The sequence below is a fragment of the Scomber scombrus genome, chromosome 4 (assembly GCF_963691925.1).
Source record: "Scomber scombrus chromosome 4, fScoSco1.1, whole genome shotgun sequence".
NCBI lineage: Eukaryota > Metazoa > Chordata > Actinopteri > Scombriformes > Scombridae > Scomber > Scomber scombrus.
The window spans coordinates 21,494,568-21,520,817 of NC_084973.1; the positions used below are offsets into that span (position 1 = coordinate 21,494,568).

At 41.0% G+C, this 26,250-nt stretch overlaps 1 protein-coding gene across 1 annotated transcript; it reads right to left on the reverse strand.

The window, feature by feature from the left end:
- Positions 1 to 5,128: 5,128 nt before the first annotated feature.
- Positions 5,129 to 24,630, reverse strand: mapkapk5 (MAPK activated protein kinase 5). The gene is made up of 15 exons (XM_062417089.1): positions 24,063 to 24,630; positions 23,830 to 23,937; positions 21,422 to 21,495; positions 17,471 to 17,546; positions 13,141 to 13,238; positions 12,934 to 13,042; positions 12,506 to 12,595; positions 11,917 to 12,012; positions 11,682 to 11,762; positions 11,380 to 11,567; positions 11,083 to 11,203; positions 10,818 to 10,948; positions 10,439 to 10,554; positions 9,586 to 9,690; positions 5,129 to 8,732 (listed from the first exon to the last, which is right to left on the reverse strand). The coding sequence occupies exons 2-15, from the start codon at positions 23,863 to 23,865 to the stop codon at positions 8,638 to 8,640; spliced, it is 1,416 nt and encodes a 471-aa protein (XP_062273073.1). The 5' UTR covers positions 23,866 to 23,937; positions 24,063 to 24,630; the 3' UTR covers positions 5,129 to 8,637.
- Positions 24,631 to 26,250: the final 1,620 nt, after the last annotated feature.

The window sequence follows — 26,250 nt, forward strand, 5'->3', positions numbered from 1 at the left end:
AAAGAGGACCAAAGCACTGAGAAACACATTCCACGCGTACAGATTATGTTTAACCCATTTACACTGGCATTAAAGTGCCAGTGCAGATTAAAAGATTGATCTGGTTTGTCTCTAGTTAAGTTTTCAAGCTGCACATAAATTACTAAACTACCAAAATCGCCCAAGAGTATCTCTTAGCTGTTTTCTATCTGTATTTTGGAGCTTAATATTTCTCCTTTTTAATCACATGTGCTGAGGGACCCAATGAGACATTTTCCTATCAAAATTGAAGGTTATCACATAAAGGTGTCTGTAAAGTGCTGTGTATTGACTGTCCTTATTCCTCCATGCAACTCACCATTATGTACTGCATGTATTCAGGTTTGAGATAATAACATTTCCACTGCCATTTACCATCCGTTTACTGTTACTGAAAATCTGCCTCCTGTAAAACAGACTTCATAAAACTCTTTAATCTTTCAAGCTTTTGATGGTTTGATTTCCATCCTGGGAGCAAATTTCTGGTTTTATTGCTGCTTTCCGACAAATTATATATATATATATGAGAAAAAGACAAAGTGCCTTGAATATGTGTAACAGAGTGAGTGTGTCTTCGGTTGTGTATGTTATGTCGTCTGAGGTGATGAATTTCTTGAGATAATTTCTATCTGCTCTGTCTTCAGTCTGCAATAAAAGATTTTAACTTAAAAGTGTCACACTGAGAAAACATTTTTGAAAGCTGGAAATTAACAGCACACATTTATTATAGAACAATTAATTAAAAATGGTCTATGAAAAAGGAAGTTTGGACTAAAAGCTGTGACAGGATGTTTTTTTTTGTTTTTCAAAAATTGCAGAAGTGACGTTTTTTTCTAATAAGTTAGTCAAAGTTATTTTAAGCAAAAACGGGCAAACAAACACCCCCAACATGTAGAGCAGGGGCCAGTTTTTAAAAGATATTTCATTAGAGGGCCATTAAGTGGGGCAGTGGAAACACATGCCTACATTTTTTTTATTTAAATCTGTTTAGGCTCGTATCTGTGGGCAGATGTCATGTTCCCATTTATAAGTGATGGCTAACGTAAGTTCCAGCTTATTTTAATACTCATTTGGTGAAAAATTGACTCCATCCATCCATCTTCTTTCCGCTTATCCGGGGTCGGGTCGCGGGGGCAGCAGCCTAAGCAGGGAAACCCAGACTTCCCTCTCCCCAGCCACTTCATCCAGCTCTTCCCGGGGGATCCCGAGGCGTTCCCAGGCCAGCCGAGAGACATAGTCTCTCCAGCGTGTCCTGGGTCTTCCCCGGGGTCTCCTACCGGTGGGACGTGCCCTGAACACCTCACCCGGAAGGCGTCCGGGAGGCATCCTAACTAGATGCCCGAGCCACCTCATCTGGCTCTTCTCGACGCGGAGGAGCAGCGGGTCTACTCCGAGCTCCTCCCGGATGACCGAGCTTCTCACCCTATCTCTAAGGGAGAGCCCAGCCACCCTACGGAGGAAGCTCATTTCGGCCGCTTGTACCCGCGATCTCGTTCTTTCGGTCACTACCCAAAGCTCATGACCATAGGTGAGGGTAGGAACGAAGATCGACTGGTAAATCGAGAGCTTCGCCTTTCGGCTCAGCTCTCTCTTCACCACGACGGATCTGTGCAGAGCCCGCATTACTGCAGACGCCGCACCGATCCGCCTGTCGATCTCCCGCTCCATCCTTCCCTCACTCGTGAACAAGATCCCGAGGTACTTGAACTCCTCCACTTGGGGCAGGATCTCATCCCCGACCCGAAGGGTGCACTCCACCCTTTTCCGGCTGAGGACCATGGACTCGGATTTGGAGGTGCTGATTCTCATCCCGGCCGCTTCACACTCGGCGGCGAACCGATCCAGTGAGAGTTGGAGGTCACGGTCTGATGAAGCCAACAGGACCACATCATCTGCAAAAAGCAGTGACCCAATCCTGAGGTCACCAAACCAGAACCCCTCAACGCCCTTGCTGCGCCTAGAAATCCTGTCCATAAAAATTATGAACAGGATCGTTGACAAAGGGCAGCCCTGGCGGAGTCCAACCCCCACCGGAAACGAGTCCGACTTACTACCAGCTATGCGGACCAAGCTCTGACACCGGTCGTACAGGGAACGGACGGCCTGTATGAGGGGGTCCGATACCCCGTACTCCCGGAGAACCCCCCACAGGACCCCCCGAGGGACACGGTCGAATGCCTTTTCCAAGTCCACAAAGCACATGTGGACTGGTTGGGCAAACTCCCATGCACCCTCAAGGATCCTGCAGAGGGTGTAGGGCTGGTCCACAGTTCCACGACCCGGACGAAAACCACATTGCTCCTCCTGGATCCGAGGTTCGACTATCCGACGGACCCTCCTCTCCAGTACCCCCGAATAGACCTTACCAGGGAGGCTGAGGAGTGTGATCCCCCTATAGTTGGAACACACCCTCCGGTCCCCCTTCTTAAAAAGAGGGACCACCACCCCAGTTTGCCAATCCAGAGGCACTGCCCCCGATGTCCACGCGATGTTGCAGAGTCGTGTCAACCATGACAGCCCCACAACATCCAGGGCCTTGAGGAACTCCGGGCGGATCTCATCCACCCCCGGAGCCTTGCCACCGAGGAGCTTCTTGACCACCTCAGCGACCTCAGCCCCAGAGATAGGAGAGCCCACACCCGGGTCCCCAGGCCCTGCTTCCTTACCGGAAGGCGTGTTGGTGGGATTGAGGAGGTCTTCGAAGTAGTCCTTCCACCGATCCACGACGTCCTGAGTCGAGGTCAGCAGGGCACCGTCACCCCCATACACAGTATTGACGGTGCACCGCTTCCCCCTCCTGAGACGCCGGATGGTGGTCCAGAACCTCTTCGAAGCCGTCCGGAAGTCGTTCTCCATGGCCTCACCGAACTCCTCCCATGTCCGGGTTTTTGCCTCAGCGACCGCCGCAGCCGCCCCCCGCTTGGCCTGCCGGTACCTGCCTGCTGCCTCCGGAGTCCCACAGGCCAAAAAGGCCCTATAGGACTCCTTCTTCAGCGTGACGGCATCCCTCACCGCCGGTGTCCACCAGCGGGTTCGGGTATTGCCGCCACGACAGGCACGACAACCTTGCGGCCACAGGACCGGTCGGCCAATGGAGGCGCGGAACATGGCCCACTCGGACTCAATGTCCCTCGCCTCCCCCGGTACATGGTCAAAGTTCTCCCGGAGGTGGGAATTGAAGCTCTCTCTGACAGGAGACTCTGCCAGACGTTCCCAGCAGACCCTCACAATGCGTTTAGGTCTGCCAGGTCTGACCGGCATCCTCCCCCACCATCGGAGCCAACTCACCACCAGGTGGTGATCAGTTGACAGCTCCGCCCCTCTCTTTGCCCGAGTGTCCAAGACATGCGGCCGCAAGTCCGACGACACGACTACAAAGTCAATCATCGAACTGCGGCCTAGGGTGTCCTGGTGCCAAGTGCACATATGGACACCCTTATGCTTGAACATGGTGTTTGTTATGGACAATCTGTGACGAGCACAGAAGTCCAATAACAGAACACCACTCGGGTTCAGATTGGGGGGGCCGTTCCTCCCAATCACACCCTTCCAGGTCTCACTGTCACTGCCAATGTGAGCGTTGAAGTCCCCCAGCAGAATGATGGAATCCCCTGAGGGAGCACTTTCCAGCACCCCCTCCAAGGAGTCCAGAAAGGGTGGATACTCTGAACTGCTGTTTGGGCCATAGGCACAAACAACAGTCAGGATCCGTCCCCCCACCCGTAGGCGGAGGGAGGCTACCCTTTCATCCACTGGGGTAAACTCCAACATACAGGCGCCAAGCCGAGGGGCAATAAGTATTGCCACCCCTGCCTGGCGCCTTTCACCAATGGCAAATCCAGAGTGGACGACAGTCCAACCCCTCTCGAGAAGACTGGTTCCAGAGCCCTTGCTATGCGTTGAGGTGAGGCCGACTATATCTAGTCGGAACTTCTCAACCTCGCGCACCAGCTCAGGCTCCTTCCCCGCCAGAGAGGTGACATTCCACGTCCCTAGAGCTAGCTTCTGCAGCCGAGGATCGGACCGCCAAGGTCCCCGCCTTCGGCTGCTGCCCAGCTCACACTGCACCCGACCCCTTTGGCCCCTCCTACGGGTGGTGAGCCCACGGGAAGGGGGTCCCACGTTGCCTCTTCGGGCTGTGCCCGGCCGGGCCCCATGGGTGCAGGCCCAGCCACCAGGCGCTCGCCATCGAGCCCCATCCCCAGGCCTGGCTCCAGGGGGGGGCCCCGGTGACCCGCGTCCGGGCAGGGGAAACGAGGTTCCATTTATATTACTCGTCATAAGGGGTTTTTTGTGAGCTACGCTTTGTCTGGTCCCTCCCCCCGGACCTGTTTGCCTTGGGTGACCCTACCAGGGGCATAAAGCCCCCGACAACGGAGCTCCTGGGGTCATTGGGACACTCAAACCCCTCCACCACGATAAGGTAGTAGCTAAGGGAGGGGGAAAAAATGACTCGTACACGAATATTCAAGTGAATAAGAAAGCGATCTCAGACTTTTGGATCCCACTGTAAGTTCTGTGTTGTACTTTGAGACCAGAAACATCCTTTGTTATACACACAGTGGCCTGTTTCATTCATGGTTGACTGAAAATACTGTTGTTGAAAAAATGGCACATTTTGATCAACACATCATTTCTTTTCAGCTGCCACCTTTTTTTAAAAATGTGTGTGAACAATAGGCTAAAGTTGTGAAATCAAAACAACCCTGGGAGTCACATTAAAATGTAATTTCCAGTGGGTTTATTAGATGTAATTGAAGCACTATGCAGTGTGTAAACAGCACGTAGCAACTGCAATTTTAATGCCTCTCCCACTGTAGGGACAGTATAGAAGTAACATTTATTGGGATTAACATGAGCCTTGTGTTAATTGTGTTACTTACAGTAGATATGTTAAGGATAAGGTAAAAAATTTGATGCTAATTATTAAAGTAAACACTGAAGCTTCCATCAGGGGGACACGTATATTCTGGAGGGCCGGATTGGGCTGACAGGCCACTATTTGCCTATCACTCATGTCTAGTTATACAATTATGAGCAGTGTATTGATTTCAGCATTGATGTAGACCAATAAAAAATAAATAAATAAATAAAAAAGAATAACGAACTGTTCAAAAGTCAAGAATTCCTTTATTACAAAGTCAGCATGTTGATGACATTCCAACGAAGGCAGAAAAGGCAAAAAACCCAGATGTGTAGACAGAAATACAGCGAGACTTTCATGAGGGATTCAGGTACATGCTACATAACTGCCAAACCAGAAGAAAAGAAACAAGAGTGGTAAAGCAGAGAAAAGGCTCCTTACTTTTGAAACATTTCCTCCCGACCGATCAACATAAACAAGGATGGCTGCTTGATGTGCTTTTTTTTGCTCTTCTTCACATCTGCCAAAGCAAGCATGTTCTCGAAAATCAAAAAAAAAAAAAAAAACCCCACCTATGTACTTAATGAGTGCACATACAGCAGAGGAGAGAGAAGGTATTTATCAAGACTAGAAGTGCTGACTTCACTGTTGCAGTTTTTTTTTAAAGAGCTGGTAATTTAAAAAAGAAAAGTTAATTATCATGTTGAGAAAACTCAGATAAAACAATAAAACTTGTCTTTTTCCACTCAGCAAGGAGAGAGGAAGTGACAAATGGAAGCTACTTTGTGAAATGTGTGTACAGGTGGGTCAGGCAGGCTTGAATGTCAGTGTGAGGACGTCCTGCAGTAGAAACTACTCAGCAAGAGGACGCAGAGGAGGGAGGTAGCATCTCAAGAGATTTATTTTAAATGTTTATTAACACTGAGTCGAACTGAGCAGCTAAATGGTTTGTGAGCATGATTAAACGGATCCCTTGGGGGGGGTTTCTATTGTGAGGATTATCAATATCAAGATAGATGCCTTGACTTTACAGTACAGAAATGCTAATAAATACACTGCCCTTCAATATTAATACTCTCAGGCAGCTGAGGGTATATATATATATATATATATATATATATATATTCTGTTATCTAAGGGTGGGGAAGAGATTAAAGGAAGCAGCTCTGATTCATTGATAGGCCTCCAGAAATACAAAGACAAAACAACACACTTTCTTCAGTCAGACTAACACACACACACACACACACACACACATACATTAATTAGACATCCTCACACACAGACCTGGTCAAAGTGAAACAAAACAGCAACAGTAGCTCTGCTGATTTTGCAGTAACGTACGTTTGATGTGTTTTTTTTGTGCTCCAAAATGAAATTATCCAACATGAAACATAAAGACAGACGTGTTACAGGGTCATTTTAAGACATAATCTCTTCTAATTGTGGAATAAAATCTCAATTTCTCCACATGGAAACAAGTAAATCACAGCCAGAAGGACAAATACTACCTGCAATGATTCTGAGTTTCACCTTCATCTTGTAATTTATTCTCACTGATAAACAAACAAGGCACGTTTGCTTGTAAAACTCTGCCATGCAATAAGGCCTTTTCAAATGTTTTTCATTGGGCTTTAAACAGGGGGCTGTGAAGCAACATCTTGGCCAAGGTTTCTCACATTTTTCTTTCTAACAAGACAGGAGGCCAAGATGATTTCAGAGTCATGTCAGTACTGATTGCCTTTTCTAAAAGATAAAATAAAAAACAATAGGCCAAATCCTAGATAATAAAAACAGGCATACAAAAGGAAGGCTTGCATTTTTTTCTTTTCATGTCCGATTTAAATATTGTCACTGTCAAACATCTCTGAGCATCTGTTTTTAGCTTTGTAACAATTTTCTTATCCCATAACCGAATGCTTCATCCTTCAGTTTATCTAAAAAAATATATATAAAAAAAAAATAAAAAATCATTGAAATTGGAGTTTTCAGTGGAAAAGCCACAATATATTGCACCAGTGTTTGCTAATCACTCTGAATAGACAGTTTCTCATTAAGGTCAAACACACATGAATTTAATTAAAGTACATGAATTAGAAATAATCCAGCACTGAACAAGAGAAGATGCAACCGCAGCCATCTACACACTGTGTGAATCCCATCTTTCAACCCCTCCTTTGGAGAAATAATATCAGATATGACTAGAGCACATTTCATTCTGACTAATCAATGATATGATATTAATAACAACTTAAAGGGGGAGAGAAGGGCAGGACCATTTGTTGGTATTTGAATGAAATGAAGCAGGAAAAGATCTGTTTTAGACAGTAATACTGACATACTGATATGAACTATCACACCTCCATGTACATGCAAGCACTATGAACACATGATTAAATTATTGCCCTATTGCACATTCAGTAGCACAGCAAGTTTAATGACAGTGAAATCCTAACAGACCTGTTTATGGATATTTTCCTACTGACATAAAGAAGTCAACTGAATTGCACTAAAAAATGTCAGGTGGTTTTGTGTTTCTTTTGGCTCAAGTAGCAAATGCTCTTGCTTTAAAAAGAATTTAAATATTAACTGAATTCAAGTAGATATATAACTCCAAATAGCTGAGATTCTGTCCATTTCACAGATCAACCATTTTAAATGAACTTAAGACCTTTTAAAATCACATTAGAAATGGGCAAACATAAAAAGCATTTTTGAAATAATTTTAACTTGCCAGACAAAAACTTCAGAAGCAAATAAACTGCATCTTTACTTCACATGTATGAGTTGAACAGCGAGATTGTGAAACTACAGTACATGGATCTAACTTTTAACTTTGGAAACAGCAGTTAGACGAAGACATTTTAACTCAAGATCCACTTAGTAGCTTTTTTCTTAACTTTCAACCATGTGCCATAGCCTGAGCACCATTGTGTGTCAGTTGAAAGCTCTAAAAAAAAAGTTACGATTTTTAAATATATTTGTGGATTTATTGTACATGAGCCAGAAAAGAAAACAAGCCGTAGTGTTTATGCTTAAGGTCTGTTCAGATCTATTATGTGCGTCTCTTGCCAGCTTCAAGAGGGAGAGTTGTGGCAAAATGAATGTTGGGCTGAACACTTTCTTTTACCTCCATATTCCACTCTTCCTTGACCTCCATACAACAAAAAGGCCAAGCTCGAGTTACACACACACACAAAAAAGATTAATATCATTTAAACCCAGACTAAGACTCAGAGAGTGTGTCGAGTCACAACGTAGACAGCTTTTCCCAACTTTAGAGCCCACTGCTAGGCTACAGGAAAAGTATAAAATAATGAACTTGTTTAAATAAATAAAATCTTAGGATGGTTAAAAGAACAGAAAATTGAATAAAATGAACTATTGGGATAAAACGTGACATCGTGGACAAGCAGCTAATAAAAATTCCCTCCCAGAAAATAATTTCTTTCACTGATTTGTCATCTTATCTGTTATCTTTTTCTTATTTTCTTACTTTTTTCTTTCTTTTTTTTGCAAAAATGAAAATATAGGATTTTCCATGTTCTTTGCAAGTGTCCATTTAAAAAAAATTATAGTACCAATGAGTCCTCTTTGAAATATATCTACAGCTGTACAATAGGTCTTTGCAAGTGAATTCATGAAAAAAAAAAAAAAAATAGCGCATCATTTTACATAAAAAAGCTTCTTTAGAGATGTGGGTTAAAAAGGGTCATAATAAACAATATAAAAAGAAGATAGAAAGACTGTGTTCGCTAATGAGATTCTTGGAGATTCGTCTTCTCTTCGATGGCCTGTTTCACTATTTCAGCCAACTTCAAGCGGTCAACTTTATCGGAGAAGGCTCTTCCTGTAACGACAAAAGCTGGTGGTTAAGGAGCGAGTATCATAAATAAGTTAATTTGAACAGAAAGTGTCTTTTTCCACCTGTTCAGTTAGCTAATAGGGTTTCATCACAGAGACAGTAAATACAATAAAACATGCAGAGTTTTCTGTACTTTTGATTCTGATCATTACAGCTGCACTTTATGGTTATTTTTACTAATGATTGTTCTTCTGATCGTTTGCTTGATTACTTGATTAAATCATTTGGTCTTTGAAATGACAAAAAATAAATGAAAAGTAGTTTGTACAATTTCCTGAAGTCCAAGGTAAAATATTCAAATTGCTTCTTCTGTACAACCGACTTTCTAAAACCTTCAAATATTCAGTTTATTATCACTCTCATGTTTGAGAAGATTGAACAAAGTAACGTTTCCCATTTTTTCAAAAATTACTAAAATAGTGAAAAATCTCAATAGGTGCTGTTAAATTTGTTTCACATTCAAAGGTCACTTTTAGTTTAGAGCTGTAATGTAACATTTGGTCATGTCTATGTATTTGTTGATATGTTTAGTTTCTGTAACTACAACTTATATTTTTCGGCATTCAGACGAAACAAAAATGCCGGATCATGTGGAGAGTTACTGTAGCTAAACAAATATATGAGGAAAAGAAAAATATCCTATGGTTAAATGATTAATTAAAAATGAATAACAGAGAAGACAACTGAAGCTGCACTGCTCTCTGTGGGTTTAAATTTCACCCACGAGTGCGTGATGTTTCTCTCTCTGGAAGCAAAACTGCTGCTTCGCTTTTAACTATTTAAAACCAATAAATGAGATATAAAAAGGCATCTTTGAGCAATGATACTGAGTACTGACCGTCCCAGCTGAGCCCCTGCAGGCCGTCTCTCAGCAGTTTACAGTCCCTGTTGAACCTCCAGGCTTCATACATCACCACGTTCAGCTTCTCGTCCTCGTTCTCTCCTGAACAAAGATATCAACATCAGAAGCTTCTCTCTCTCTGAGCTGTTTTGTCTTGGCTACAGAACAACTTCACGTGCATCCTTCACATAAAAGCTTAATTAGATTTCCAGCAATGTTTATTCATTATGCCCTTTTAAAACATCAGCAGCTTTTCTCAGCAGTTTGGATGTCTCACATAGCCGTACAAATATAGAGTCACAGCCAGTTATATTTTATGGAATAGAATAAAATAGAATATCTCTCTTTTGACATCCATTTTGACCCCATCTTTTGATTATAATGTAGAAAAACTATTTATTTTCCCCTTTGTTACTATCTCCCTTGCTCATTTTTACACGTGTTACTCCCTTTATCCCCTGGACAATATTCGGGTACGTAACATACACCATGGTAGAAAATTGTCTTCAGCTCACCAAAACATGAAAAAAAAAGATTATATTAAAACATTATTAATAGCTGGTCATCTGTTTTGTGTGCACATTGGCAGTCTCTATGTTTTGATTTAATCTCCAACTGGCAAAAAGTTTGTTTGTTGAACAGAAATGTAAGGAAACCATCTACTGAAGGCACATCATACACAACGCCAACATTAAAGAGAAATCCAAATACCAGCGTATTCTGGTATACAAGATATAAAGTATATAAGTGTGTGTATTTGTGGTTCCTTCCTCAGTACAATCCTGCTTGCACATTTACTTTTTAATCTAGGCAGTTACATGTTTTTAAACATCAGTGTTGGTTTACTGACCTGCTTGTGGTAGTATACACTGTGCAATGACATCTCGTAATTTTTCCAGCGCTACATTGGAGTCCTCCCCTCCGTTCTCTGGATCATGAATGAAGAAACCATCACTGGGCTTGGGGCTGAAACATGGACACCAAAAACACACATTTCAGAATAACGTTGACATTTTATCAAACAGTCCCCGCAAATCAACAAAAAAAAATGCTACATGGGGATGAATGAGGTACTATATGACTAGTAATTGAAGACACCGAGTAATACATTGCTGAAGGTAAGCAGATAGAAACATCCTCGCCCTCACTGAGCTACTTTTTTATATATCTGTCACTTTCTCACACATAATAGAGAAAATGACAACAAAAAAAACCAATTGCAATCATACCCTAGTAGTTTCCGCTTCCTGAGGATTGGGTTGTTGACAGAGTTTAGGGGCTTCAGGCTGACGTTCAAATCCTGAATCCTCATGTTGGCCAGCTGTTCTGCATGGGCCTGCTGGATACCTGCGACTACAGCCTGGGAGGCAGGAGGAGGAAGAATGAATGGGAGGTCAAAATATGTTGCAATAAGTTTGCAGACTCGCTGTACAACAGTGGCGTCATTTGTCAGTACACGAAAAACAGCTACATGTTGCACCCTTTACAACCCACCTTGTCCATCATCATTTGTGCGGAGGGCAGCACGTTGTCAAGAGCCTCGGTGCAGTTGAGCCAAGGGTGAGCCAAGACTCCCTCAATAGTCAGCCTCTCTTCTGGCTTCACTTTCAGCAGCCTGCAGGGAGCAGGAAGTTATACGACAGAAAGAAGATGAATGAGCAAGTGTGATAGAGTGACAGGATGAATGAAAGTGAGGACGTATCAGAGAAGACAGCAAATAAGGGGCGAGCTGGTAAAAGTGAGGACACAGCAAGATGTAGTGAACTACCCAGAGCAAAGAAACAGACTTACTTTCGTACAATGTCCTTCGCCATCTCAGAGATCTGACTCCACTCATCTTCAGGGAAGTCAAAGCTGCCCGTCATGATCTTCTTTCTCATGTCCTTCGGGATGGTGCGACTGTGGTGCTTGGAGTAGAACGGAGGATAGCCGCACAGCATTACATAGATGATCACACCGAGAGACCACAAGTCACAGCTCTGCAGAAAGACAGAAGGGAAACATTTATTTATTCAAAAAAAAAGACTTGAATCCAAAGTAGAGGAATAAGATGTGTTGTAAAGAAGCCCAGGGTCAACAGGTCTTGGTCTCACCTTGTTATAGGTATAAGGAGTGGGTGAGGTAGGTATAATTCCAGACTTTTCCTTCTGGTGTCTTCTTTGAGCCTCAAGTACCTGAACACAAACCATAAGAGAAGAAAAACAGCATGAAAATGTTTGTTTGATTTCATTATTTCTGCATTTGCATGAGGTTCCTGGTTCATTAAGAAGCAACTGTGTGTGTACGTTTAACAAGTATGTTTGGATGAACTTTGGGATGGCTTTGTACCTGAGGTGCTACGTAGTAGGGAGTGAACTGAGGGGTCATCAAGTCTCCTTGATCAATTTTGGCAAAGCCAAAGTCACACAGCTTCACAGGAGCGTCCTGCAGAAAAGACAGAATCATTAACGAAGAGCGAGCACAGAAACACATCTGAGCAGCTTCCTGGAAAACATTTCAGTTTGTCCTAGTCTCTGGCTTCACTGAGCATTACTAAAATAACTAATGTTCTTTAAGTTTCAGTTGATAGAATTTCTAAAACGACATACACTCAGTTTCCAGGGACATCATGGAAGGTGCTGCCAGAATAAGGATGGATTTCGATGTGTGGCACAGTAACTGCAAATTGGATATTTCCAAATCCTCTACTTATCTTGTTCTAATTCTGCCAGATGCAGCAAGGAAATGTTTTCCACTCAACAGTACTTCACCTAAAAGTTAAGTTTGGATTCTTTTGTAGTATATACTGCATGATTAAGTGCACCATTAATTAGCACTGGTAGTAGTATTTATATTAATATACTATAAACACATATAAATACTGTTAGCTGCAGCATTTATGTGTGTTTTTACTCTGTAAACAACTTAAGCAACTTACCAGAGAGTTATCTTTGAAGAGCAGGTTCTCTGGCTTCAGGTCACGATGTGCAATATTTAGGGAGTGACAATGTTCCAGGGCTTGACTGATCTGCAGGGGGAGAGACATCAGACTGAGACACTGCTGCGTGTCAACTATATTTGAGCTGGTGTGTGTGTTGCTTCTTTTGACCATGTGTCTCACTGATCAACTGCTGCGAGAGCTGCTTGATCCAAGCGGGGGGCTGCTAATGACACTGAGAGGCCGCTAGACATGTTGTTAGCCGCAGGAAGAAAATGTTTCACACAAAGAATCACACAGACAGATGAAGTATGACATAAAGACCAGGGAGGGAAACCACAGCTGGACAAAGACTGACTGAACACAGTTAAACATTTTGAGAGGAAAAACAGTCTGTGTGTGTTTCTCTGTAGATGATCTACACCTACCTGCATAGTGACCTGGCTGGCCATCTTTTCAGTAAAGTGCCTGTGCTGACTGATTCTGTGGAACAGCTCGCCACCCTCCATCATCTCCATGACGATCAGGAGCCTCGCTCTGCAACAAAAAATAAAGTTTAAATGATCAGAGGAAACAGCGAGAGAGAAAGAGATGGATGTGTGAGATTTTGCACGCACACACACACAGCTCGTTACCTCGGGCTGGACTCATGCGGGAATTGGACACTGTTGGCATAAACCTCCAGGATTTGCACAATGTTTGGGTGATTGGCACACATCATATGGAGTCGCACCTACATGGTAGAGAAAATAATACTTACGTTTAATTCACTGAAACATGTTACATTTCATATTAAAAAAAACAGGTAAACAGTTGACTGCAAAACACATAAAAGTGTGAAATTTCTGGTAGAGTAGAATCAATCTGTTCGTCCGGATATATTCATATTTTTGTGTTGTGTATGTGCACCTCTAAATATGAAACTCAAGCTGAAAACCAAACATTTCCATATGATCAAAGTACAGCAGAGATCACATACGGAGCATCTGGTGATTGGAAAGTTGTTTTATCTCATTATGGGAGCCTGAATTGTCCAGTCTTACCAAGCAGGAAACTAACAAACATATTTTTAACATAAATAAAATGAGTTTCTGCGATATGTGTGACATCTTGCAGAAATATACAGAGGGTTTTTTTGGATGGTGTCTGCGATATTCCTGCACAGGCCGGATGAATGTATACTGCATATGCTCTATGGACAGAGCATGCACACCCAGAGACTTCTGCTGGCTAAATGGCTAACTTCAAGTTAGCCTTTTGCTAACCTGAATGGGGACAAAATAATTCAATCGTGCGGCTCTTCTACACTTTCCAAATGTTATTGAATTGAATGGATCAGATTATGATAGTGAAACAAGTTATTATCCATGGTTTATAGACGCAATAGTAATGACTGAGTAGGCTACAAGACACAAGCACGTCAGCAGTAGGGTGACCACCTGCTAATAAGCCCAAGGAGGGACAAGGGGTATGTTTCTGAGGGACAATGTGGGACACTGCCTGTCGCGGCGGTGGCCCCACCCCACAAGCAGACTCACTGATAGTGGTGTACCCATTTCTAGCACATACAACCTTACACGGTATATTAATAATGCCCTATTCCCCTAAACATGTGTAATTGCTGATGTATGCTCATGAATAGGCCAACCAATGTGTATTTTCTTCTAAATAAAGATTCCTAATATTTTGAACATGATGAATGAATGAATGAATTGACAGATGCACTTCCACTTATGATTTACTTTAGCTATGTAATTTTATTTATTTTCCATTGCAATTTATTCACTTTAAATATATTCTAATATGAAATTATAGGATTAACAGGAATTATATCACCATATCATGTCTAAATATACTATATATATATATATTAAAAAAAAGAAGAACAAGTATACAATATAATATATATAAAAATCGGTTTTAGGTCGGAGGAAAGCATCCATAGATTTGGATGTCTCTTTCTGCTGGACCCGTTTTTTGTGAGTCTCCGTCTGTCTGTGTCGTTTCACATCATATTCCCCTCCATGTCCGATTGAGAAGGACGTCTTGCAAAGGTCACAGAAAGCCCTCTCGGTATCCCCCTCAACACCTTTCAGCCACAAATATTAATTTTGCCAGTCTTTATTGTACCCACACCTTCTCTTTTTAGTTGATGGCGGTACCTCAGACTCCATTTTTTCGAATTAGGAAAGCGCGCGTCTAAAAGTTCCTTTCCAATATACAGGTGCGTGCACTGTCATGACAACGAAAAAGTTGACAACAACCTAGAACTAGAATCTAGTCAGCAGTTCAACTGTGTGTGTGTGTGTGTGGGGGGGGGGGTTTGGGGGTGACAACAGTAGCGTGCTGAACTGTCAATGTTCGTTTGGCTGCCTGGGGCTCGAGGATATAGAGCGACTAACTTTTTTTTTTTTTTTTAGAAAGCATTGATTAATGATTATGCGTGACACGGTCTCATTTGCGGGACGCATGAATTGGGCTTCAAACGCTGTGCGTGCACGCGCTACGCGGGACGGGTGGTCACCCTAGTCAGCAGTGTGTTTATAATTACTCTCACTGCCAGAAGTGGGAGACAAAAGTCAGACACACCAGCTTTATTAATACACAGTATATTGGCAATAGAAATTCAGTACCCAATACCCACACTTCAGTACCCAATATCTAAATTGTTGTGTTTTGTTTAACAATTTGTGACATTTTATCAGTTCCCATAGAGGTGAAGTTCCTGCTTACCATTCATTTCCCATAATGATATTTACAGAAAAGGTCATGGCAGAGTGTGCTCTTTTTTAAAAATGTATCTATTGATTTTATTCTATTTAATGAATTATATTATCCTTTACGCTTTGGCAATATTTTTCATCTGACATTCATGCCAATAAAGCTTATTGAACTGAAACTGAATGAGAGAGTGACAGTGTGAGTTGGAGAGAGAGAGAGAGAGAGCGAGCGAGACAGACCTGGAAACTCAAACTGGTTTGGTACCATAATACAGAATCTGTGACATGACGACCACAACAGAAATAGGTTTTTACCTTTATTCAGTTTATTACTGTAAGACTCATTATGATCTTAATATGAAAAAAACTGACTGTGCAACTCCACCAACAATAAGTAGCTAATGATGCGACAATGAAAATAATGGAGAGGAAATAGCGAGACAGACAAACCCAGTGCTTCTTAGTGCCTGGACGCAGATGTTACCTTTGTGAACAGAACTCATTATCACACACCAACACAAAGAAAACACAAAGCGCTGTACACAACCTCTCTGGGCTCCATCATAAAGTTGCATGTCTTCTCATAGTGCTGCTACACTGACAACACCCAGCTGTTCCTGTCCTTCTCCCCCAGAGGATAACACAGTCCCCAGCACGCATCTCGGCCTGTCTAGCCGACATCTCTGCTTAGATGACAGATCGGCACCTCCAGCTGAATCTGTCCGAAACTGAGCTTCTTGTCTTCCCCGAAAGTCGAGCTGTTCATCATAACTTCGCTGCACAGCTCGGTTCATCCCTGTTATCATCATCCAAGTCTGCGAAAATAACCTTGGGGTGACACTGGATGATCAGCCAACCTTCACCGAACCCATCACAGCATCCCCCAGGTCATTCAGATTTACTTTGTATGACATCAGGAGGACTTGGCCGTACCCATCTGAACATGCAGCCCAACTCCCAGTCCAAGCGCTGGTCATCTCATGACCTGACTACCGCAACTCGTTCCTGGCTTGCTTCCAAGGAAACAAATGGGATGTCACCCTTCTACATTAAGTTACTCATCAGGCTGTATGTTCCCTCCACTCTGCAAATGAATGACATCTGGTAATACCATCACTGCCTGGTACAAATATCATTCTCCAGACTCTTCTCATTTGTGGTCCTGCAATAGTGGAATGAGCTACCCAGCATTAAAGAAACGTCTGAAAACTCAGCACTTAATCAACACTTGAGACCCTTAACTTTTTTAGCATTTGTTGATTGTTGTTTATGGTATTTCTTTTAGAGATGTTCTACTTGCTGTTGTTCCTTACTCGCCAACGAGTAATGTTGCAGTTTATATCCATGTCTGTTCAGACCAATTGTATTTTACTTGTATGCGTTCGCTTGGCCAATACAACCGATTCATCATGTCGTCACAGTGAAGCTGACCATTGACCTTTTGGATATAAAATGTCTCCACTTCATCATTTTATCCTATTAGACTTAGATTTGTGTCAAACTTTGTAATAATTAGCATACAAATTCTTGAGTTAAAGCTGAAGACATGTTTTGTGAGGTCATCACAGTGACCTTTGAACGCCAAAATCTAGGTTGTGTAATCCGTGATCCACGTGGACCTTTGAGTCAAATTTAAGGAAATTCCCTCAAGGCGTTCCTGAGATATTGTATTCATGAGAATGGACACCCCGAAATCTCTGTTGCCAACACAAACATAATACATTTTTTTAAAAGTCAAAAAAAAAAATGTATGTCTAGCGCTTTCTCGCTGCACTTGTACCTGGTCAGCTAGTTAAGAGTTTGTACTGTGGCTCTTTAAGAATCAGTCCTCTAATGCCTCGGTTTGGAAAAAATCTGCCAAATGACAAAATATAAAAAAGATGACAAAAGTGTTAGAAAAGATGTTCATTATTTTGATAATCTGTGTTTATTCTGCCTGTCAACTTTCACGGTTCAGTCTGTACTGCTTGTTTTAACTGCATGTCTCAGTGCGTCACTGCTGTATTAGCTGCTTGATCAAAACAGAAGGCTGCTGGTGACATGAAGAGGCTGCGAGACAGTGTTTGCCACAGGAAGACAACGTTACACGCTTACAAAAAACACAGAGGCACAAGATTGACAAGTAAAGAAAAAAACAGGAATTAGTTAAGACTCATAAGAAGAGAGACAGACAGAACAAAACATACTGATACTGCAAAGATAACAACGAGGCATTAATCAAAACCACAGCAGTGTTTTCTCTAACCTCATTTCTAGCCTTGGGGCGATCAATGAGGATCTTCAGTGCCAGGCGTTCCTGAGTTGACTTCTTCACACAAACTCTAGACGAGAAGAAAACAGGAGTCAACAAACATCTCAGTCAACCTGATAACTGAGTCATGTAGACGTGATTGTGTATGCAGTGAGTCAGGCAGGGAGATCCATCAGTCTGGAGGGAAATTTCTGTATTTCAAGGGTTTCTGTTACCAAATAGCGGTTTCTTATTGATGTTGAGCTCAAGTTTCGAATACATTTTTGTTTGTGATTTTGTCTGTATGATAAAGCAACACGATCAATATCAAGTCGAGTGGATTTTATTTATGTAGCCCAAAACTTCAAATTTATCACAGGGAACATCTCTGCTCAATAAAATGCCAGACAGTCTCAAGTTTTTACAAATAGAAAAACACAGCTGGTATCAATATTCATTCAGTGTATAGCCTGAAAAAGTTTGGTAGCTAAAAATCCAGTGTGTGCATTCTGCTTTTCCCTTCACTGATATGTAGTCTCACACATGTGGATCATCCTTTAATTCTCTACCTGAGAGGTCGATTTATGGTCGATCCGAGCTGGTTCTTACGACATGTTGTCATGACCGTGTTGGAAACGTTTGTATAGTTGTTCTGAATGGCCTCACTCAAAGATGGAGTGAAAAGCCAACTGTTACAGAGAGGGGAGGGGCATGGGGGAGACGCAATACTGATTAAATTCAAGGATAACGGCACATCTCTTCAGGCAGTGACTCTTAGATGACGGTCATAGTGTTGCACTCGTTTGTTCACGTGAAAAGATACAGAAATACTATATATATATAATATATATAATATATATAAGACAAGAGCTAAAGAGGGAAACACTCTTTTCTCACCTCTGACAGCTGGACAATCACTGTGTAAAGCGGATGTAAACATTAGCTTATCTGTGTTCGAAAGTTACAGAAATGGCCGCTATACAATGGCCCAGCCCCCTCTTACCCACCAACTGGGGGTTTTAATGGGCATTTCCACCATCCAACAAAACTGTCAGCAGGAGTATACAACCACCTTAAGTCTGCAAAAGTCATCTTATTCCACAATGTCTGTTATTACTATGTTTGTATTATGTCTTCATTGCAACTGTATGATGTTTATACTGAGTGAAATATTAAAAACCAAGACTTCGTGTTGTTATGGCTGAAGATATTCATCCTGACATGTTTGGCATTTATTATATTCCTGCGAGTATAAACAATGTTTAGCTGCACAGTGTAAATTTGTAATTCATTCACTGTAATCAGCTTTTAGATTTAGATAGATAGACAGATGAATTTATTTATCCCCAGTGAGAATTCAATTTTCATGGCAGCCAGTGAGAGTAAAATACAATAAAAACAACAACAGTGATAGATAAAGTGCACAGTAGAGGTCCACTTCATGGTGTCAATATGTTAAAGTGAGAGTTTGAATGAATGATAAACAGATAAAATACAAAATAAGTCACATTTCTATGTACCTAATAATGGTTTCCCGGTTATATCACACTTGTGTCCTTCTTAAAGTCTCTGTATTTGCTGTGAAATTACATTTGACCTGATATGAAAACAGACAAGAAATCAGCCTAGTTTATTTTGTCAACATCACTTTGTTATGGAAAATCTGAATCTAGCAAGACATCAAGAGTCTGATTCTGCCCCCCCCCCCCCCCTCCCCCCTCCTCTAAGCAGCGAGGACCTAAATATCACTTAAAACCACAACCTCTGGCCGTTATAACTCAGATTACACTATTAAAGCATTACTGCGAGAAAACATTCTGCTTCGGCCAAAGTTCACTTACTGGGAAGCAATGCCGACCCTAATGAATCACAGAGTTCGACACAGGAGGGGGGTGGGGGGGCGCTGCTTGAGTGAAGGACATGAATGTGTTATGAGACAGAGAGAGAGAGAGAGGTGAGTCGGGTAAATAACAGTCAGAAATACAGAAGCACTGTTCGGTAAAAGGCTGCATGAATCACAGTGAAAAACAGCAGGAGAAAGTCAAGGAACGTGGTGAGTAAGAGGCGGCCGAGGAGCAAAAAGTACAGCATGAATCACGAGAGTTTAAAAGTGAGTTTAATGATGAGTCAATTTCTGAGTGTTCTTGTGTCTTGAAAGCGAAACTACACATGAAATTGGAAATCACAGGTTGCTCTCCTCCTGACAGACGAGGGCTTAGAGGTGCAGAATCAGGGAAAGACATTGATATATTACAGCCATTATCAAGTCATAGTCAGCAGGGCATCCAGACCTACAGAGGAAACCCCACGCAGCAAAAAAAACGACTGTTTAAATATCCCCTGTATCCCTGTAACATTTTGCAATATCAGAATAAATTTAAGTCATTCCTTTAAAAAAACGTAAACCACTGTTAGCTGTCGGGGGGCAAAGACGTCACCGTTGTTTAGATACAAGATGGGAAGAAAAATACTGATGAACAGACAGTTTGGAGAAATGCTATTCATCACTGTCATTGTGTAAGTATGAAAAATACTCTGAGCAAGAGACAATTACTGGTATTAACAGACCTTGAGTCATTCTGAAAGCACAATACGAAGTGATTTCATTTGCCTTTTTCTCTCTTTTTGTGAAAGAGAAAAGTTAGATTTAAAGCTACAAGCCATCCCTGCCAGATGATGACTTCAGTCTACAGCTGCAACGATTAGTCGATTAATCAGTACATCGATAAACTAACAATCATTTAGTTGTTTTTTAATGCAAAAATGGGGGCAGGTTAATGCTGGAGGAAATTATAAGAAACATTTTTCACTATTTTCTGACATTTTATAAATAACACAATTAATAGATAATTAAAATAATCATTAGTTACAGCCCTAAGTCTGTTCTCAATCACACAAATCAATACAGTTTCATAATGAGGTACATTAAAAAAGCTCATAATTCATTGCTGCTTATCGTAAGTATTTGAGAAATGTGTGCTCTCCTGTGGTATATTACTCCCTGTGTGTTAGAGGGTGGGGAAGATTAGAGGAAGTGCACGGATAAAGAAAAAAAACTGCTGAGGTTTGGTTTTATCATTGATCCCTCGTGCATCCACAAGTCTCCACTATTCTATCTCAGTGCAGCTTCTGAGAGGACGGTTAGTTGCGTTGCACGTTTACCAGCGTGGACTAAATGCTGACAAAGGCGAGGAATAAGCTCTAAAAACAGAACTTGGTTGCATGTGTTCATTTGTAAAAAAAAAAAAGAAGACTATTAAAAGCAGGTTGAGATGCTTTCATTCAAGGTGGGATAAAGGGGGTGAATGCATTAAGATTCTGCGGCTACTATACGCAGTGTGAGCCTGAGCCAAAACCACTGACAGCAAAGCTAGTGCCTAACATCTTCATATGAAGCCTCGAGTGGTGCCGATGTGGCAGCTGAACAACTCTGTTAACCACCAGCCGAGTGACAAGTGCCTGGTCCTTTTACGTGTGTTAGTGTGTCAAAGTTAAAGTAAAACAAAGCTGGTGACTTGGTCCCACAGTAAACATGATCTTTTTTAAATTAGTTTATTTATAAAAATATATTTATTAGTAGAAGGGGAATGAAGTAGCGGAAAACATCAGAAACATGTTAATATTGAGAGTTTGTCCATTCAACAGGCCAGATAGCAAATATGCTGACATCATGCTTAAATCCAGCGGCTGTTGTACCAAAATTGAGTCTTCCACCTTCAATTTCACACACTCTTAAGCAGCATTATAAACAGGGGGGTGTAGTGAGGCAGTACGAGGGGGCTGGATAATAAACTGTGTCAACGTTTACTACATACCATCCTTCTCTATAATCCTCTCGTATGACCTCAGAAAAACTCTGACTCATGATACAGTGTTTGACATCGATGTGACACAGCACAGGCTGCAAGATAACTGGGAAATCAGACCGTGGATAAAAGGGACTTATTATCTCTGTCACACGCTCACCTGACGGGTCCACTGATGCCGGCTCCCAGCTTCTGGGTCCAGTTTATGCTATACTCGTCGAGAATGGATGTCTCCTGTCAAGGAGAATAACGACGACACCAAGTAATAAATCAGATGTTTGAAAAGACAGAAACTTACAAAATCATGTCATGTATGACTGGAATATTTTACAAAATTAGGATTATGTTTTTCTCATAGTCTATGTCATGCAGTACAATTAACAGCTCACTGCCACCACATTGATCACATCCAATTCAACAAATTGAGAGAAAAAAAGGGAAAAAATGCACAACGGGAACACACAATCATTATCAATGCCAAAAATATCACTTGAAACAGCTGTTTATCATAAAATAGGCTTTTCAGATGATTTGTATTCATAAAGCACAATACTTATTATTCTATTGACACAGATGGCAGATTTTTTTTTATTGAGGATGAGTGCCATTTATGCATTTTTCGGTGTGGCATTAGTACTGCATTATGTAATAGCAATCTTATCACCTGTCTAGTTTCACGATATCGCTAATCCTTAACATAGATTATTTTTGGGGGAAAAAAGAGAATTTGGCTGTTATGAAACGCATAAAACATCTGGGTAATGTTATCTATTGCTGCTAATAGATGGGTTAAAAAAAGAAGGATAGGATGTCACGCCAGAAGCAATTAGGGTATCTTCTGCAAACATCTGAGTTAAAATTACTTTTCTTTTTATCTTTGAGGGATCTTTTGATCGATAATGGGTGTCACAAAGCTGAAAGATGCAAAGGTAACAGATAGAGAGCCACATTTTTAACACAAGACAAGATTAAAACATCGATTTCTGAGATGCAATCAGGCTAGAAACTAAAGTTCACTGACTGTTTATGTGGTTTGGTCCGATTCTCACACCTTAACCTATTCTGGTGAAGGTTAACCTACAGCACAGGTTACTGTGGCAACCTGTTGTCTATCATGGTTAAACAGACGTGCCAGAATCGTGATACCGGAGAGTCTGAGTTAAGTTCAAAGTTAACGAGCAAACCCAGTAGTCATTATCCATCATAATGACCCCAGTGGACACCCAGTGTGTGGTATTAGTTTTCTGTTCCTGCCCCCGGTCGTAGCACATTCTGATCCAGCTGTGAAAGCAGGGCCACTTGAGATCACATTTTACTGCTGACATAGTTGCCCGGCCAGTGACACATAGAGGAGCCGGCCAAGAACACATCCCGGTACCAGAGTGAGAGGAAATGTAGTGAGTTACTGAATATGTGGACAGTGAGTGAGGATTAGCGGAGGGAAATTGAGAGCTATACAATTGAACTAAACCTTGATCCTCTCAGCTGGATAAGAAATACAGATCCAAGACTTAAAGGATAAGTTCACAATTGTTCAAGTCTGTCTCAAAACAACAGTCAGGCATCTATATGAACACTGAAAGAGGTTTTCCTCACTCTAATCATTCCTCCTGTTCATATTGGCTATTAAAAGATCCCCTTCAAATGTGCTTTCAATGTAAGCGATGGGGGCCAAACTCTACAGTGTGTCCACACAGTTATTTAGTGCACAAAGTGTATTTAAAAGTTTATCTGAAGCTTACATGAGGGTTAAACTTTTGAACAGAAGGAGGTTTGTGGATTTCAGAATGATTACGACAAGAAAAAACCTATTTCAATGTTCACTGGGAGCACCTGAGTATTGTTTTAAGACAGACTGCGAACCCATCCTTTAAAGTGATGTTTAATAAAGGGGGAAACTTCCTACAAAGTTCATTAAATGAATCCTCCCTATGCCCTTAAAAGGGCTGGTTCACAGTTTTTCATTAACAAAACAATAGTCAAGTGCTCAAATTCAGAAAATGATTCCTCCTGTTCGTACTGACAATTAGAAAATCCCTTCATAATGCATTTAAAATGTAAGTGACCAGGGACAAAATCCATAAGCCTCTTTCTGTACAAAAATGTATATGAAAGTTTATAAGATGCTAATATGAAGCTCCAGCTGTCCAAATTAGTCAAATCAAGTAGATATCTTTCAACATTACAGCCTTTTATAGTGACAGTGTCCCTCTTTTTGTTATTATACTTCCACCACACCTCAACAGGGAAACCAGTGGGAATTTAATGCTAAAAAGATTGTAAATGTGGCAAATATCCTCTTTATATGAGTAACTCAGACTGCTGAAGCCTCACATAAGCTTCACATTAAACATTTAAATTAATTTTTGCACAAAATGAGTGGATTTTGGCCTCACATCACTTACATTAAAAGCACATTTTAATAGTCAGTATGAACAGGGGGAATGATTACAGCGAGGAAAACTTGTCTCAGTATTTAAATGGGCACCTGACTTTTTATTTTAAGACATACTTGTGTTAAACCTTTCCTTAACTATTACACTGTAATTTCTATTTCATTATTCTTACCTTGATGAATTTGTCTGCGTTGTTATCCTCCGACATGATGTGTGTGGATGAAGTCTCTCGTCAATCTCAAGACAGTTGACAGTGGAAACAAAGGGTTTTATCTTTGACCTTTAAAAACAACAACAAAAAAGAGTGTCGGTCTTGTAACCCCTGGGCTGCACCGAGGCTTGTTATATTACTACAGATGGAGGGACAAGGCCATTGGGGCAAAATAATAATAGTCGACCACCGACCAGCCACCTGAAGCCGCCCAGCTCGGCTCACAACCCCGGCGTCCCACTCGCTCTTCCAGTCGTCTTGTTTTCACTGTAGCGACCATGTAGAGTGTCAAACTCCGAGCAAGGCGACCAGAAAAAAGCCAAAGACAAGTAATCCAATGTGGACTGGCAGGAAAAGTGTATTTTTAGCAAGGGGGGCTGCTGTTAGCTCGCTTTGCTAGCAAGTAAGCCGATGCCACTTCATCACCACAGTCAGTGAAGATATTTACACGACGACGAGTAATGATTGTGTTGACTAAAAGTACTATCTGAAAACCACCGGTACTGTCCTGGATGAGAGCGGTGTCGATCGAGCACACCGTGTTCCCAAAAAAACCTGAAAGCTATTATTATGTCGTCGAGGAGGCGAAGCCAGGTCAGGCGGTGGTTATAGTTAGTTTTATAGCTTTACGGACCGAAACTAATATTAACATTTCTTCCACAAGACAGTATGATAAAAACCGGTGCTCGTACGGAAAAAACACCAGTGTGACAGTAGTGGAAAAGGTTAAAGTAAAGTGTTTTCAGAGGAGATACACGCATCTATTTTGCTAATCCCATAGCATCTTGTCAGGACCGTCGGTGTACGCAGTAGTAGTCCGTGTAGACCGCCTGATGGAAAAACACCCACACGTTTTGCACATACTGACTTTTTTAAGAATCTGTGTGCACTTTGTTTATCTGTAAATGATTATCTATTTTTAATACACACGTGTTAGTCCAGAGGTTATTATAGTTTAACTAAAAGCTAAAGCTGAGTTTAAGTCAACTGACATAAAAATACATCCCATATCCTACTATAATAAAAAAAATAACGAAAAACTAATAAAACTAAACATTTTTTTTAGTTTCAGTATTCAGTACTTTTTTTTCTTTCTTTTTTTTTATACAATAAATTAATATAATATATATATATATATATATATATATATATATATATATATATATACTGTATATATTATACTTTAAATAAAAGAAGGCTAAACTAAGTTTTTTGTTAAATGAAATAAAAATACATCCAATAGTAGTGTATACAAAAAACAACTAAAACTAATACTGAAACTAATAAAAATTAAATATGTTTCATTTTTTAACCCTCCTGTTGTCTTCTCGTGGACAGTGCAACTTTTGTGCTCCCTGGTCAATTTTGACTGGTTTGACTGTTAATAAAACATAAAGTACTGTATAAATCATCATGACCAAATTCTGACTTCTTTTTTTTTTAGCCAACTTCAAACAAGAATTCAAAATGAAAAATATGCTAATCACAGAATAGATGGCATATTAAAAATAATAGACAACTAAAACAAACATAACAGAGATCAAGAAGAGAAACTTTTTCTTCCTTTCCCCCCATGTTATTTTATTGTTATAATACTTTGTCTGTACATTGTGTGTGTGGAGGTTTGTAGGGACTGTATAACATTACTATATTTATACAAACAGACAATGAATGCAGTTTTAAAGAAAAATGACTTAGTCTTGTTGATTTAGATAGATAGTATTATTTTTATTTAAGTTGAGAAACAGTTGTCCAGCCATACACACTAAGGTAAGAAATTGGCTAGTCATAAGCCTGAGAAAACAGAAATGACTTATCTCAGGTCATCTAATTTGTTCCAGAGAGAAGGAGCAAAGTAACTAACAGCTCCATATAAGGATCTGGATCTTATTCAGGGTACAGTCAGATGACAACCACCAGATGACCTGAGGGTTCTGGTTGGACTGTAGTCAGTGAGCAGGTCAATATTTACTGGGGAGCCAAACCATTAAGTGCTTTATAGACTATTAGTCGACTTTTGACGTTTATTCTGTGCTGTACTGGGAGCTCTTGCAGAGATTTAAGAAATGTTGTACTATGTTTGGATATGCATGTTTGTGAAAGGAATCCAGCTGCTGCATTCTGAATGAGCTGCAGCTCTGAGATTGTCTACAGCTGAGCTAGTCACCTATTTCTTATTTCTCTAGAACATATCTCTATTTGTATTTAGTTGCATTTAGTTGCAGTTTCTTTCACACACCTGCACAGTTCCAGTGATGGAAAGTAACTAAGTACATTTACTGAAGTACTGTACTTAAGTACAGTTTTAATGTACTTTTACTTTACTCAAAAATGTGTTTTTCTTCTTGTTCTTCCAGTTGGATGTTTGAGCTCCACCGTGCA

Bases quoted from the DNA above. Each gene is read 5' to 3' on its own strand.
- mapkapk5 (XM_062417089.1), bottom strand. From the start codon at position 23,865: ATGTCGGAGGATAACAACGCAGACAAATTCATCAAG. The intron at 13,043-13,140 runs GTAACGAGCTGT...TTTTTGTTGCAG, and splicing joins CCGCATGAGTCCAGCCCGAG to AGCGAGGCTCCTGATCGTCA. The intron at 11,568-11,681 runs GTGAGACCAAGA...GTCTTTCTGCAG, and splicing joins CTCCTTATACCTATAACAAG to AGCTGTGACTTGTGGTCTCT.